This window comes from Rhinichthys klamathensis, unplaced genomic scaffold (genome assembly GCF_029890125.1).
Source record: "Rhinichthys klamathensis goyatoka isolate OS25496 unplaced genomic scaffold, OSU_Roscu_1.1 h1tg000196l_1, whole genome shotgun sequence".
NCBI classification, from domain to species: domain Eukaryota; kingdom Metazoa; phylum Chordata; class Actinopteri; order Cypriniformes; family Leuciscidae; genus Rhinichthys; species Rhinichthys klamathensis.
Genome location: NW_026606722.1, coordinates 2,395,902 through 2,410,944, shown reverse-complemented (window position 1 = coordinate 2,410,944; position 15,043 = coordinate 2,395,902). Strand labels below are relative to the sequence as shown.

Here is a 15,043-nt window from a genome sequence, read left to right as displayed (position 1 = left end):
TGATGACGTAGCATGTGGCGGCATATACGGATGTGTACAAAAGCACACCGGCACACAGAAAAGACAGCTTTTTGCTATTCAGCAAGCGCTCTGTGTGTGTGAAAACAGTTTGTCCTATTTGGTGTTGTTTTGTCTGAAAGTACTACTTTATATAGTGTTTATAGTTTAAGAAGTGTGTGTTCCCGTGTCCACGCTACATTACGGCTGGGGACACACACGAGATGTGTGTGTCTTGTATGGGAATGCAGCACGCACAGGCAGCGCTCGAGGGTCTTTCAATGAGAGTGCTGCGTTCCCGTCTGGCTTTATTTTCCGAGGATGGCCAGATGCGCGCGCCCCGTGGTTCAGGTCCCTGGCCGCTTCGATCGTGGGGCTCAAAAAAAGACCATTCAGAGGGGATCGGGACTGCCAAGGCACTTTCCCAATCCTCATCTGAAAGCTCAGATTTCCCAATCCCTCGTTCGGAAACACGCCCCGTGGCTTCTCCCGATCGGGATGTAGACCCGGTGCTGCAGCTGTCTGATTCCGAGGAATTAGACGTGCTCAGCATCGTGGAGGGGGATCAAAGTGAGACACATCATCCAAATCAGTATGCGCCCAGTTATGATGAGCTTTTGGAGGTTGTAACGCGGGCTGTGGCCAAACTGAATATTAGTTGGCCACAAGAGAGGCAGGAAGCACGAGTCAAAAGTTGACGAGCGCTTCCTGCAGCACCGCGCACAGCCTCCACGCCAGTCTCTACCGTTTTTTTTTCCGGATTTACACAACGAGTTGTGTAAATCCTGGAACAGGCCCTTCTCAGCGCGCCTGTCTAACCCCCCGATGTTTAATTATAGTAACATAATGGGGGTTAGAGAAAACGGATATGGGATGATGCCTCGGGTTGAGGAAGCTTTGGCCAGTTACCTCTCACCCGACCTTGCATCATCCCTTAAAACACCGGCACTGCCCTCTAAGCCATGTCGTACTACATCTGCTTTGGTTGGCAGAGCTTATATGGCGGCGGGTCGGGCTGGTGCAAGCCTGCACACGATGGCCATCTTGCAGGCGTACCAGGCCGACCTGTTAAGAGACGAGGGCCCTAAAAATGGAAGATATTGCTGAGCTCCGTAAAGCCACAGATTTGTCTCACCGGGTTACCAAGGAGACGACCTGGGCAATCGTCCGCTCCATGTCAGCACTGGTAACCATGGAGAGGCATCTGTGGCTTAATCTCTCTGGCATCAAGGAGAAGGACAGGGCCTTTCTCCTTGACGCACCCGTTGCTACCTCTGGTCTGTTCGGTGAGGCGGTTAATGCTGTCATTGAGAGATTTCAGGATTCTAAAAAACAGAGTGAAGCATTTAGGCAATATCCCCCCGAGAGAGAGCGATCGAGGTCAAAGGCCTGCAGTCAGACAGTGTTTGGGCTCGCACACTGTGAGTCGTTGTCGGTCTTTCCCTGCCGGTCCTCCGCTTCAGGGTGCCGTCAAGGACTTGCACAAAACACCGGACACCAGCCCCGAGGGGCCATAGAGCATGTTCCCCCACCAGTCAGGGAGTCCGGGTACTTCATAGTTCCCAAGAAGGATTGAGGGTTGCGTCCAATTCTAGATCTAAGGCACTTGAACCGGTCTCTGAGGAGGTTCAGGTTCAAGATGCTCACTATCCCCATCATCGTGAGTCAAATCCAAACCGAGGATTGGTTTGTCACGATAGATCTAAAGACGCATACTTTCACGTCTCCATCCTTCCATCTCACAGGAGGTTCCTGTGGTTTGGTTTCTGGGGCGAAGCATACCAATATTGGGTTCTTCCATTTGGCCTAGCTATGGAAGTAAAATAATCCCAAATGTTTTTGAAACAAAAAGCCTGTTGAATTGTACTACTTGAAAAAAATATGCATTGCATTAACCCTGCTTGTATTTTAATGCATTGTATTTTTAGGGCTTGTATTTTTATAGGCTGAAATTTAGCATGGTTGAATATTTAAGCTGTGAATATTTCAAATCAAATCATTTCAAACACATTTTCATTAGTAAAATTTCAATAATCCATATTCAGAGGTGGGTAGTAACGAAGTACATTTACTTCGTTACATTTACTTGAGTATTTTTTTGGAAATTTTTTACTTTTAAGAGTAGATTTAATTGTGGGTACTTTTACTTTAACTCGAGTACATTTCTAATGAAAAAACGGTACTTTTACTTCGTTACGTTGGGCGACGTTCCTCTCGTTACTTTATTTTAATGCAATATGTAACATGTTGTTAAAAGCGTAGTTTATTCTAAGCGCGCGCTCTCTCTTTTTTCTGGGCATGAGCGATGCTCAATTCACAAATGAATCACTCTTTTGAGTCGATTCTGTTCAAAGACTTCATCAAACAAGTTGGGCAGATCTGTCTAAATCGGTTCGCGAATCAGTTTGAATGATCTGTTCAGTTTCCTGCACGCACTGAATCATCTCGGAGTCGTAACAGGAAGATTACATCAACATCAAGATTACATCAAGAACGTATGAAGTGGCGGTAGTCTACATACAGTCTAGAAAGTAAATCTGCAAATGCATCATATTTTTTTGCCAGCGATGAAGATCTTTATTAGTTGAACATCTTCGTATGTTACTTCGTAAGCTGTCTGTGAATGAATTATTCCACACGACGATACATTCGATTTCATTTCATTCAGGTAATACATTTTACAACCAAACAGATTATTACGCCATATAGCACTACTACAAAGTATGACATTACCCTTTTCTTGGACATATACATTAATTTATACATTAAATAAGCTATCGTCCAGTTTATGAATGTGTGTACACACACAATGTGTGTATTGCGCAGTGACGTGCGAACTCGACTTGAAAACGAATGCCTTTGCCTGCCTTATTAGACACAGTTAACCAGTTTAAAGATGCTTTCACAAATATAGCCTACATTTAAATACATTTTGGAGAACAGACAGAAGAAGATCCGTGCATTTGATCGTTGGTTGTGTTTGGCATGACATGACTGCGGGCACATGTGCAGAGTTTTAACACTTTCTAATCTGTGTCAATGGTTCCCAACCCTTTACATATGAATGCAAAACTCCATAGAGTCACTTTATTCCGACATTGTCTAATAATCCAAATGTAGTTGTATAAGTTATTATACTATTATACAAACCAAAGGACAGGCAATGGTTTTCGGGCTATAGATATAATATACAGATATACAGAAATAATGTTTGTCTCTTCTGTTTTTGTTGCAAAGATAGCTCATCTAATTATGATAATTTTAGTCATTAAAATAAAAAAATATCTAAATAATGTCATGTTATATATATATATATATATATAGGCCTATGTGATCCAAAGTAACTAGTAACTAACTACTTGAGTAGTTTTTTCATTGGATACTTTTTTACTCTTACTCAAGTAACTTTTAAGATTATTACTTTTACTTTTACTTTGAGTAAATATTTCTATAAGTACTTGTACTTTTACTTGAGTACAGTTTTTGGATACTCTACCCACCTCTGTCCATATTCACCTTTCATATTTCATTTCCCAAATATTCAAACTGATTAAAAATACAACCTATAATATTCAACAGGCGGTTTTCGGTCCATTTTATTTCGCTTTGCAAATTCGCTTCCACAAATTCAGTGGTTCAAATTCGACAGTAAATTCAACGTTGACATCCAGGAGCTGCAGGAAAAGCAGTAGATTACCGAGCATAATCTCCATCTGCTGTTAGTCGACCTCACCAGCAGGGGGTGCAAGCGCGTGTTGTTGACGAAGACCAGAGCAACAGTTAGCGCAAGCCATTCATTCATAAAAACTCAGCATGCATTATGTTTTTTGTGACAATTATCTGGGTCAGTATATATGCGGAAAAGATGATAAAGGCACAAAAGCTGTTTTTATGTTTCATTCATTGTTACTTTCCCTGTGTAGCCTTATGTTATCAGACTTTTCTACAGTGAATGGGATTATAATCTGTTTCCCTCAATACATCATCATACTCAAAGATTCCCCGAATTCCGTCAGGACAAAGCGCTTAACGTAGCTTAATGGACTACAGTGATATAAAAGACCAAACTCGCACCTTATTTGGAAAGTATGTATTGTACATGTACTGCATTAGATTAAACTGGGAAGTAGCACTTTCATATTGTTGTTCTATATTGTTAGTTTAACTAGTCGCTTTGGATAAAAGTGCCAGCTAAAAGACTAAATGTAAAATTGGGTTGACATTCGCACATTTAGGGACCGTCTCTAAAGTAACAAGTCCTATAGGCCTAAACGTTTCTAACTTCAATAGCAAACTTCAATCTATTTGAATAAATTGCGCATTATGCCTGAGCCTGACACCTACATGAACACTTTACAGTTGGCTTTATGACTGTAAGTCGTTCTTTTCAAATGGTATTTAAGTTAGAAACGTGTATACCAATTTCGTATGTAACTTTAGAGACGGTCCCTAAATGTGCGAATGTCCAATGTCAAACCAAATTTATGCCAGTATATCACTGGGAAACGCTCAGCATTAAACTTTGCGCGTTAAATTCATATTCTGAGTCCATCTGCTAGCCTGCGAGTTTGGTCTTTTATGTCCATTAAGTTACGTTAAGCGTTTTATATGTCCAGCAGGGGAATCCTGACATATTGAGGGAAACCAAACCCTAGTACTGCATGCAGCACATCGCTGCAATATAAGGTTAAGGCAACTAAACAACCAAGAGAAATATGTCAAATGTAACACTGGATCTGTACATCCGCATCGGGGGAATAACATTATCGTTCATGGTAGTAGGGTTGCCACCTATGTCTGATAAAAAACCGGGACATATCGATTACCCGCCCAACTGGGGGGGGGGTGTTTGAAGACCAAAAATGAACGGTTGAACACCAAAATTTAAATTTTAACTGTAGGCCTATACACCGAATGCTGCGCAAAAATATATCCTATATTCGCGTATTTTCAGATTTTTGTTCATGATTTTTTTTTGCCCCTTTATTAAGCATTTAAAATATTCACAAATTATATGGATAAAATGGTTTTCTAAGGCCAAACACTATATTTCTAAGGCTATAGATGATTTATAGGCTATTATAAATGTTTCTGAAAAAGTAACGAGGCATTTTAATTGTTTATTAATAAACTAGTATTTTCTAAATCGGCTGCAACATATCTCCATCTCCGCTGTAAAGCAGATGCGCCTTTAGATAAGAAATTCATATGGATTACATAATCAGACTGTATTTTCTTTTGATTCGAATTTGTTCGTTTAAAAGTGGACATTTCAAGCTTTAGCCTATGGGCTTGTTTATTTTGAGACGCGATCCAGTTCACGGAGACCATAAAAGAGCGCGACTGATTGTTTTATTTTATTTTACAAAAGCACAACGTTTTCTTGTTATTGTGAGTTTACACAAATAAAAGTAGTTGCGAATGATGTATTGTTGCGAATGATGTTTATTTTCTATGACCAGAAATGATAGAGTAGTAGGCCTATTTTAAGTTGTTTCCACTGTTGATAGAAAAACGGAAGTGCTCGCGCCCGCGCCTCGTGCAGCAAGCGCGCTCCACACTCCGATTACATGCGCTTCTTATGCGCTTCTTGAGGCAGACTCGACTCACACTAGCACACACACGCAAGGTCTCTCGCTCTCTCCCTCTCTGCCGTTGCGCGCGCTACACAGTTTGAACATACATATTCACGTAGCCCTTTGAAAACCGGGACATTCAGTGTCCCGGGAGAGTGCGTAAATTTCCCGGGACAGGTTATTAAAAAGAAGGACAATCCCGGTAAAACCGGGACAGGTGGCAACCCTACATGGTAGAGAAAGATGCATGTAACTTAGGCTACACAGGAAAAGTAATCGTGAACACACTGAATTTCACATAAAACAGACGTCATAATAATCACAAATACACTTACATTTTTGCAAATAAGTTTTTATGAATGAATGGCTTGCACTAACTGTTGCTCTGGTCTTCGTCAACAACACGCGCTTGCACCCCCTGCTGGTGTGGTCGACTAACAGCAGATGGAGATTATGCTCGGTAATCTACTACTTTTCCTGCAGCTCCTGGATGTCAATGTTGAATTTACTGTCGAATTTGAACCACTGAATTTGTGGAAGCGAATTTGCAAAGCGAAATAAAATGGACCGAAAACCGCCTGTTGAATATTATAGGTTGTATTTTTAATCAGTTTGAATATTTGGGATATGAAATATGAAAGGTGAATATGGATTATTGAAATTTTACTAATGAAAATGTGTTTGAAATGATTTCATTTGAAATATTCACAGCTTAAATATTCAACCATGCTAAATTTCAGCCTATAAAATTCAAGCCCTAAAAATACAATGCATTAAAATACAAGCAGGGTTAATGCAATGCATATTTTTTTCAAGTAGTACAATTCAACAGGCTTTTTGTTTCAAAAACATTTGGGATTATTTTACTTCCATACCTAGCATTCTCCCCTCACACATTCACCAAGTGCATAGATGCAGCTCTGGCCCCACCGAGGCTCCAGGGCATCCGCGTGCTGAATTACATCGACGACTGGCTCATCCTGGCCCAGTCTCGAGAGTTGGCAGTTTGGCATCGAGATGTCGTCCTTGACCATATTCAGCACTTGGGGTTGAGGCTCAACACGAAGAAGAGCGTGTTGATACCCGCCCAATGAACTTCGTTCTTGGGGGTGGCATGGGACTCGACGACGATGCGGGCACAGATGTCTCCTGCACGTATAAAATCCACATTGACCACACTAACCAGGGTGAAGCTAGGCCACACCATCACAGTGAAACACTTCCAGAGACTTTTGGGTCTTATGGCAGCAGCGTCCATCATGATACCTTCTGGCCTGCTGCACATGAGAGCCTTGCTGTGGTGGTTGAAAGCCAAGGGGTTTTCCCCGAGGAGGAAATCCATTCCATATGTTCCCTATCAATAGGTTTCTGTCCCAAGGTCCCAAGTTGGGAGCGTTATGTCGCCGAAAAATTATTTCGCCAGACGCCTCCCTCACGGGCTGGGGCGCGGTCATGGACGGCCGCTTTTCGAGAGGCCTCTGGCAGGACCATCATTCCTCATGGCACATCAATTGCCTGGAAATGTTGGCGGTGTTCCAAGCTCTGAGGAGTTTTCTGCCAGACCTCCAAGGTCGCCACGTGAGAACCGACAATACGTCAGTGGTGTCCTATTTAAACCGCCAGGGGGGTCTGAGGTCGCGCCTTCTGTGCAGACTGGCACATCAGATCCTCCTGTGGTCCCAGCGGAGACTTTCGTCTCTCAGGGTGATGTATGTCCCGGGGGACCAGAATGGTGGGTGCTGTTTCGTATGGCATGTGTTCGGCCAATCAACGTACACTTACGTCACTGGTAGTTCAGGTTGTGCTGGTTTAGACCCTACTCTGAAGTAGGAGCTAATTTAGTCCCCCCAAAAGCCATTCCTATAACTAAAGTCGTTCCCAGTTCCTCTGGTGTGAACACGCCAAAAAGTACTTACTTCTGCCAATAGTTATAGGAACTATGTAAACGTTCCTCCGGTGTGAAAGCCCCTTAACTCTCTAATGATAACTCTCTAACTCTCTTAACTCTCTAACTCTCTTATAACAGAATGACTAAAGGGGATCATCAAAATAAAGTGTTACCAGATGGCTAAACTTGCTCACAAATTACAGCCAGTGATATAACTATTAGCATAACTGTTTGTTCATATACAAACACACACAAAATCACAAAATGCAATTTATGCATGATAAACACAATAAACCATCACAGTACTTACCGTGGTCAGACAACAGAACCAGGTTGACACATTTGTCCAACTGTCTTTCCTTGAGGCCCTCCATCAACTGCCCAATAAGTCTGTCAACATTCATCAAAGCCTCAATTACCTGAAACACAAAACATCAATCACAATTTTGAATGAAAACATTTCACCAGCATACTGATTATGTACAGTGTTTAAGAGTGCTAACACCAAATGACATAAAATGCTGGCTTTTATGTTTTTTTTTCTTTGCAGTCAAGAGAGAAAAACATTGATGTTATATCAATCATTGCAAAAAAAAGTAACAATGACTGTGTTCATTTAATGTTTCATATCCTAAATCAGACATTTGCCCCCAAAATAAACGGAAGAAATTTAAGTTCATAAATGTTTTGCACACGTGATTTGTCTTCAGTGTACCTGGCTACTCATTGGTCCATGTCGATGACCCGCAGCATCAGGCTCTTCGAAGTATAAGGTGTAAAAATCTGGCCTAAAACAGAGTATATACACTGAAAAACAAAACTACAAATGACATCTAAATTAACTGATTTTATTCAAATCAAAATATTTCTTAACATCACTTAAACACATAAGTGCATATCAACAAAAAACACGTTTAAGGGCTAAGTAAGGTGGAAATAGCTCTTTATGGTAAGAATTGCATGTTTTTACAGTCTAGGCAGGACAAACTTAATCAATTGGCCTAATTTAAAACAAAATCACCAAAAGATAATGGAAATAAATAGCATTACCTTTCTCCTTCAGGTAAATGCAACCATTCAAAGATTTTTGCCATCCTCTGTTCAAAGGGAATGTTCCTTAAAAAAAAACAAAAAAAAAAAACAGTATATATTTGCTCTTGGAGTGTTCAGAATAGAAAATAGCTATTAATATATTTATAGTTATAGTTCATATCTTGGTGCCCATTATTTAAATCATCCGAACTTTGTTTTCTAACTTACGATGGCTGTTACTAAAAAACCTGATATCTTCTGAGTTCAGCAGAGTGTAATGAATGTATTGCACTGTGTCACCTGCTTCAAAGGGTTCAAAAGCTTTTAAATATACTGTAATATGAAGTGTGGCTCTTAATTCCTAGTGTTTGATGTGAATTACAGTCAGTCCTCCTCACAACTCTAATGTGTTGTGCTTTTAAAATGTTAAAATCCAGTAAATAACAATGTTAAAACAATGCGGTTGTCATAATGTGGGTCTTGTGTTCTGTCATGTTTAGTGTCATTAGTGTCTTGTCATTAGTTATCCCAGGTGTTTCTTGTTATCCACGCCCCCTTGTTATCCTGTCTGCTCGTTTGTCACTGATTATTTAAGCCCTGTGTTTCTGCCCTGTCTTTGTCAGTTATTGAATGTATTTACGAGTGTCTTGGCTGTTCTGAGTTTACCCGAGTCTGCATTATTAAAGTCTACTGCTGCATTTAGATCCGACTACCGCCTTTGCTTCCACGCAATTCGTAACAGAATAACTGACCACCAGGATCAAGCAGTTAGTACCCGGGAACCACCGACCGTAAAGCAAGAGGTATGATGATGGAGGACGGATTCTACCAGAATGGACGGTCGCTTGAGGAGTACGTGGGGGCTTACCTAGAGTTTTATCATGAGACAAATTTGAGTGAGGAAACACTCAAGTATAATTTCTGGAGTGGGATGGACGACACGCTCGGCGCAATGCTTCTGTTAGATGCGGAACACCTCTCTTTTGTGCAGTTCCTGGACCGAGCGTTGTGGGTGTGCGGTTCGTCACTCACTGTAGGACTCGCTGAGGAAATCAGCTGTGTTCCCAAACCAGGGCATTCCGTCAAGACCGTTCCAGGTAATTCCAAGCACAGTTCACGTAAGAGAGTTTCCAACCGAGCTCTGAGAAAGCCCGTTCGCCGCATCCGCACTGCCGACACCGCGCTCCACAAGCCTGCAATTCACGTCTGCCCAGTCGACCCCGCGCTTCACTTCAGCCCTGCCGACACCGCGCTCCACAAGCCTGCAACTCACGTCTGTCCAGCCGAACCCGCGCTTCACGTGAGCCAAGTCAAGCCTGCTTTTCACGACATGCCTGAGCTTTTTCCCGCCGAGACTGACATGCCTGAGTTTCTGTCTTCCGAGCCCGCGACTGACGTCTGCCCAGCCGAACCCCCGTTTCACGAGTCGAGTCCCGAGTCGAGTCCCGAGTCGAGTCCCGAGTCGAGTCCCGAGTCGAGTCCCGAGTCAAGTGAACCGAGTCCCGAGTCGAGCGTGCCAAGCGCCAAGTGAAGTGAATCAAGTGCCGTATCAAGTGAATCAAGTGAGTCAAGTGCCAAGTCAAGTGCCAAGTCAAGTGAATCAAGTGCCAAGTCAAGTGAGTCAAGAGCCGAGTCAAGTGAGTCAAGTGGTGAATCTAGCCAAGTTAGAGTATCAAGCCCAGTGACTCGCCGTCGCAGGAGGAGAAGGAGGACTCGTTTGGTTCGCCAGGCTCCGGTGGGCGTTCCCAGACGCCTCGCCCTGCCGGTCCCGCCTGTGCGCCTCGCCCTGCCGGTCCCGCCTGTGCGCCTCGCCCTGCCGGTCCCGCCTGTGCGCCTCGCCCTGCCGGTCCCGCCTGTGCGCCTCGCCCTGCTGGTCCCGCCTGTGCGCCTCGCCCTGCCGGCCCCGCCTCTGCGCCTCGCCCTGCCGGCCCCGCCTCTGCGCCTCGCCCTGCCTATATCTATCAAGCTCCATGAGACTGTTCCAGAGCCCGTTGCCAGCCCGGAGGTTGTTCCCCTAGGTTCTCCCAAGTATTTTTTTGGGGGGGGGGGGGGGGCAGTAGGAGGTCCCACGAAAGGGTCATGGAGGCAGCGCTGACATGGACCTTGTCGATGCTATCTCCTCCTGAGCCTCCTATGCCCTCGTCTCCTGCCAAGCGTGCTCCGCCCTGGCCTTCGCCTCGTCCTGCTCCGCCCTGGCCTTCGCCTCGTCCTGCTCCGCCCAGTCTGGTCCGCCCACGCTCTGCGGCCCAGGCCCGCCTTGCCTAGGTCCTGGTCCCGTTCCCCTGCACGGGCCTGGCCCTCCATCCCTCCCCCAAGACCGCCTGTGCTTCACCGCCCTCCTGAACTTTTTTTGTTTTTTTTTTGTTTTGTTGGGCGTCAGGAGCCGCCCTTAAGGGGGGGTTATGTCATAATGTGGGTCTTGTGTTCTGTCATGTTTAGTGTCATTAGTGTCTTGTCATTAGTTATCCCAGGTGTTTCTTGTTATCCACGCCCCCTTGTTATCCTGTTTGCTCGTTTGTCTCTGATTATTTAAGCCCTGTGTTTCTGCCCTGTCTTTGTCAGTTATTGAATGTATTTACGAGTGTCTTGGCTGTTCTGAGTTTACCCGAGTCTGCATTATTAAAGTCTACTGCTGCATTTAGATCCGACTACCGCCTTTGCTTCCACGCAATTCGTAACAGCGGTATTGTAAATATCCACCTGTCATACTTCACCCAGAAATTTGGGTATTTTCCGTTGACTTTCACATCGGATCCAGGCCAGAAGAAAGTTGCCGTTTTTAGTTTGTTTCTCATGGCTGTGAGCCAAACCTAAAAACAATCACAGGAAAAACTAAATGAGAGTGCTGACAAAAGATGAAGCACAGAAAAGATAAAAAAAAACACCACTTAGAATAAAAAATAGAAAGTGATGCAAATTATGTCATATGTCATATTAGCTACTTGCAGCAGGAGTAACATTACAGTAAGTGTTACTTGTAACAAACTTTCTGCAACTCTGCTTTTTAAATTAACTTAAGATTCATGTTGAGGCAGTGTTTTTTAATATAAGTGATATAATATAGCTTTTGTTAATATTTTGAATAAAAATTTGAATAAACTTTAACTTTAAATTTTTTTTTTTTTTTTTTTTTTTTTTTAGTTAATGTTTTTTTTTATTTCAAGTAATGAAAATGTTTTTAATGTTTTTAGTTTTAGTTAAGGGACTGGAAATGCAGCTTCATTCATTCACAGTTCCTTTGGAAGAACAAAAGTAAAAAACTAAATATGGTCGCTACTATGGATGTGTCCGAAGCCGAATACTGTTCGGAAAGGAAACGGCACATTCTAAGGAGCCCCTAAAGAAACATGGTGATGGAACAGAAATATGACATGGGAGGGGAAAAAATCTATTAAATAGTAGTCTCGCAGTTATATAGTCGGGTAATTATATTGCATATAATTTGTGGGCATCAGGGAGACGCTATCAATATACTGAGTATTGAAATCGTTTTTGAATGCGAGATAAGCCACAATACGGATTTAGGTTCTGGGCACATCCATAGTTGCTACTACAGTGAAGCACATATGGTCATGAAGAAGCATTAAAAATTCAAGTATGCATGCCTTCAGTCAGAAACCACAAAGCCATCTCTGTAATTACTGTACAAGGCAACATATAAGATGGATTCTAACCCAGTCTTCAAGGTAACACAGGCTACCACTGAATGTGAACATTAGAGACCATTAGTTATTTAGTCTCAAATGGCAAAATCTGCCAATTTTTTCAAGCAAATCTCTAGATCTCCTAGTAGAACCCCTCACACTGCACACATTTCAGCACCATGGACGGGGCAAAGCAAAGGCACGTAGCTGAAAGTCGAGCACGAAAACGAACAACAAGGGCAAGTGTTCCCAGTGAAGAGTTAAAGGAAGTTCAGAAGCCCTGACCGGCAGCAACCAGGATGTTTTTTTGAGCATTTGCTTCATGTTTGCTTGCACATCTGTGCACCACCCTTCATTACCCTCAAACAGCTATCTTGGTGAACTCTAAAGATAATGATGATGATGATGAGGTAACAGAGGATGGGTGTGACTTTCCTCTTATCCCACACTGATACAGGGTCATTTGGACCATCTCTGCCTCAAGAGCTTGAAGAAAGTTCCACTCTATATCTTGACAACAAAAAAACAAATGCGAGAGGATTTGTCCAGAACAGTGTGATCCAAAAGAACATCAGGACTCTTCAAGCAGTGCCTACCGAGGCTCAATTATGGGTCATGAAGCAGGAATTTGAAAGGATGTGCTATTGAAGAATTAGGATGCTCACAGTTCAAGCCAATTGTGACGTACCCAAAACTGAAAGGCTTATTTTGCATTGGGTTCCTTTTTAGTTCGGTCACGTTCGACGTAGTCAGATGTACCGTACTGACTGGGATCGCTTTGAGAGACCAATCTACTTCGACTGTAATAAAATATAATCAGTTACTACCCAGCAATGTATCCAGATAACGTTGCATATAAAATATATCCAGCTTTATGTATAGAGTTAAATCCGTGCGTATGTATTTTTTCAGTTTCATCTGTGTGCATATACTCACTGGTTCACCTAGGTACCACGAGGGGTTGAATTTCTCATCGACTTTCAAACTGAAAGAGGCATTACGAGTGACATCATACATCTTATTGTCCACAATTCCATGTGATTCTGGATATAGACCCTGCAAACGAAAAATGCTTTATTAAAAAAGCCGTATTTCACTCATTACAAATCAGGATGAGCAAAGAAAATGAACTTGTCTGGTCTGTAAGCAACCAATGGAACTAACAGTAACTTATTAATTTGATAGTCGTACCCTATATTGGTGTAAATGGAAAGGGATTCAAATCAAACACATAAAATATCTACTACAGAAAGCAATAACAACTGTCATTACATTTTGATGCATATAGTTCTTCAAGAGCAATTGTGGATTAATGTCTACCTGTCACTTACTGTCACTATAGTGTAATGGTTTGGGAAGGTCTTGGTGGGATAAGCAGGTCGCATATATGGCGTGGAGGTTCCACATTTCTCTGAGGAAACAAAACATGGCATTACCTCAAACACTTTACAAAACCAATTGTGTACTAGTTAATATAAACCAGTGGTTATCAACCAGGGGGTTGGGGCCCATTAGGGGCCCTCAGCAAACTTCCAAAGGGGTTTCAAGATGAATTAATATGATTTAAAATAAGACAAAAAAAAGATGGAAAATCTGGATATACTATATGAGGTAGCCTAATTTTTGTGCTTTCTACACCTGGAAAAGTGGTGAGAGATAACTCACCATGTCATGTCATGAGATAACACACGCACGCACGCACGCACGCACGCAATAGCCATTATAGCAGGTTACATCGACTGAATGTACTGTCATGTTGCCATGCTACTCAGTGCGGCTGGCTACGCAATACTCGTTCCTTACTCTCAGTGAACCGAGGTTACGAAAGTAACAGAGTACGTTCCCTTTCGAGAACGGTCACTTCGTATTGCATAGTTATACACAGTGGGAACGCCATGCAAAACGCCACACCGAGTAGCTGGTTGAAACTGCAGCTTGTGGGCCTACAGAACCAGCCAGAAACCAGTATATAATAAGAAGACCGGACACCGTCGGGCCTCAAAATATACCCATATATAAATGTAATGCCCATACATCCATGTTTAACCCAATAACTTAAGACCAGACACAGTCGGGTCTTTAAAATAAAGGGATAAGATAACCGGCCAGAGGCGAGTTTTATAATAAATTAATGTGTGCTTATGACATTGACATATAATGTGGATAAGACCGGACACATGTCGGGCCTAAATCATTCAGAAAGGATCCCTGCCTGCAGGGAAGGTACCTCCATGTTATAGAATTTCACGCACGTAGAAGGCGAGGACCAACCAGCCGCCACACAGATATAGTGAATGGGAAACCCAGAAGATCAAGCCCAAGACGAGGCTATGCCTCTAGTCGAATGAGCTCTAGTCCCAATAGGGCAAACCTGACACTGGAGAGCCCATGGAGAGCCCATAAATCGGGTCGTGGGTGCCATATCGTCCCTTCCGCCTGTGTGAGGAGATCTTTCCTAAACGGAACAGGCCAGAGGACTTTGTCCACCATCTGAACCAGCTCCGGAAACCACGGTCTCGATTTCCAGGAGGGGGGCTACCAGGAGGACTGGGCATCCGCTCTCCCTGACCCGTTCGATAACCTGGGGTATCATGGAGATGTGATAAGCTGCGATAGCTGCCACATACACTTTGAGCGTAGACGGGGTCCTACCCGCGTCTAACAGCTCTAACAGGAAGGAGAGCACCACTGGTACCTCGCATGACATGGGTTCAAAACGTTTGTCCAGACACCAGCTGGAAAACACTGACCATTTAGAAGCATACGAGCGCCTAGTAGAAGGGGCCCTGGCTTCATTGATCGTGCTGAGGACCTTCTCAGGAAGGTTCCCGGGTACCCATTGAGGAGCCACACATGGAGAGCCCATAAATCGGGTCATGGGTGCCATATTGTCCCTTCCGCCTGTG

The 15,043-nt window shown here is 43.2% G+C and overlaps 1 protein-coding gene across 2 annotated transcripts in view; it reads right to left on the bottom strand.

Moving 5' to 3' along the window:
- Positions 1–15,043, bottom strand: part of enpp1 (ectonucleotide pyrophosphatase/phosphodiesterase 1) — a 76,847-nt gene that overhangs the window by 38,153 nt on the left and 23,651 nt on the right. For both annotated transcript variants that reach the window (XM_056262644.1, XM_056262643.1), the window contains exons 7-12: positions 13,469–13,548; positions 13,074–13,193; positions 11,194–11,303; positions 8,512–8,577; positions 8,177–8,249; positions 7,772–7,880 (exon numbers count right to left, since the gene is read on the bottom strand). In XM_056262644.1, the coding sequence (XP_056118619.1) occupies positions 7,772–7,880; positions 8,177–8,249; positions 8,512–8,577; positions 11,194–11,303; positions 13,074–13,193; positions 13,469–13,548 (558 nt within the window). The remainder of the gene's footprint in view (positions 1–7,771; positions 7,881–8,176; positions 8,250–8,511; positions 8,578–11,193; positions 11,304–13,073; positions 13,194–13,468; positions 13,549–15,043) is intronic.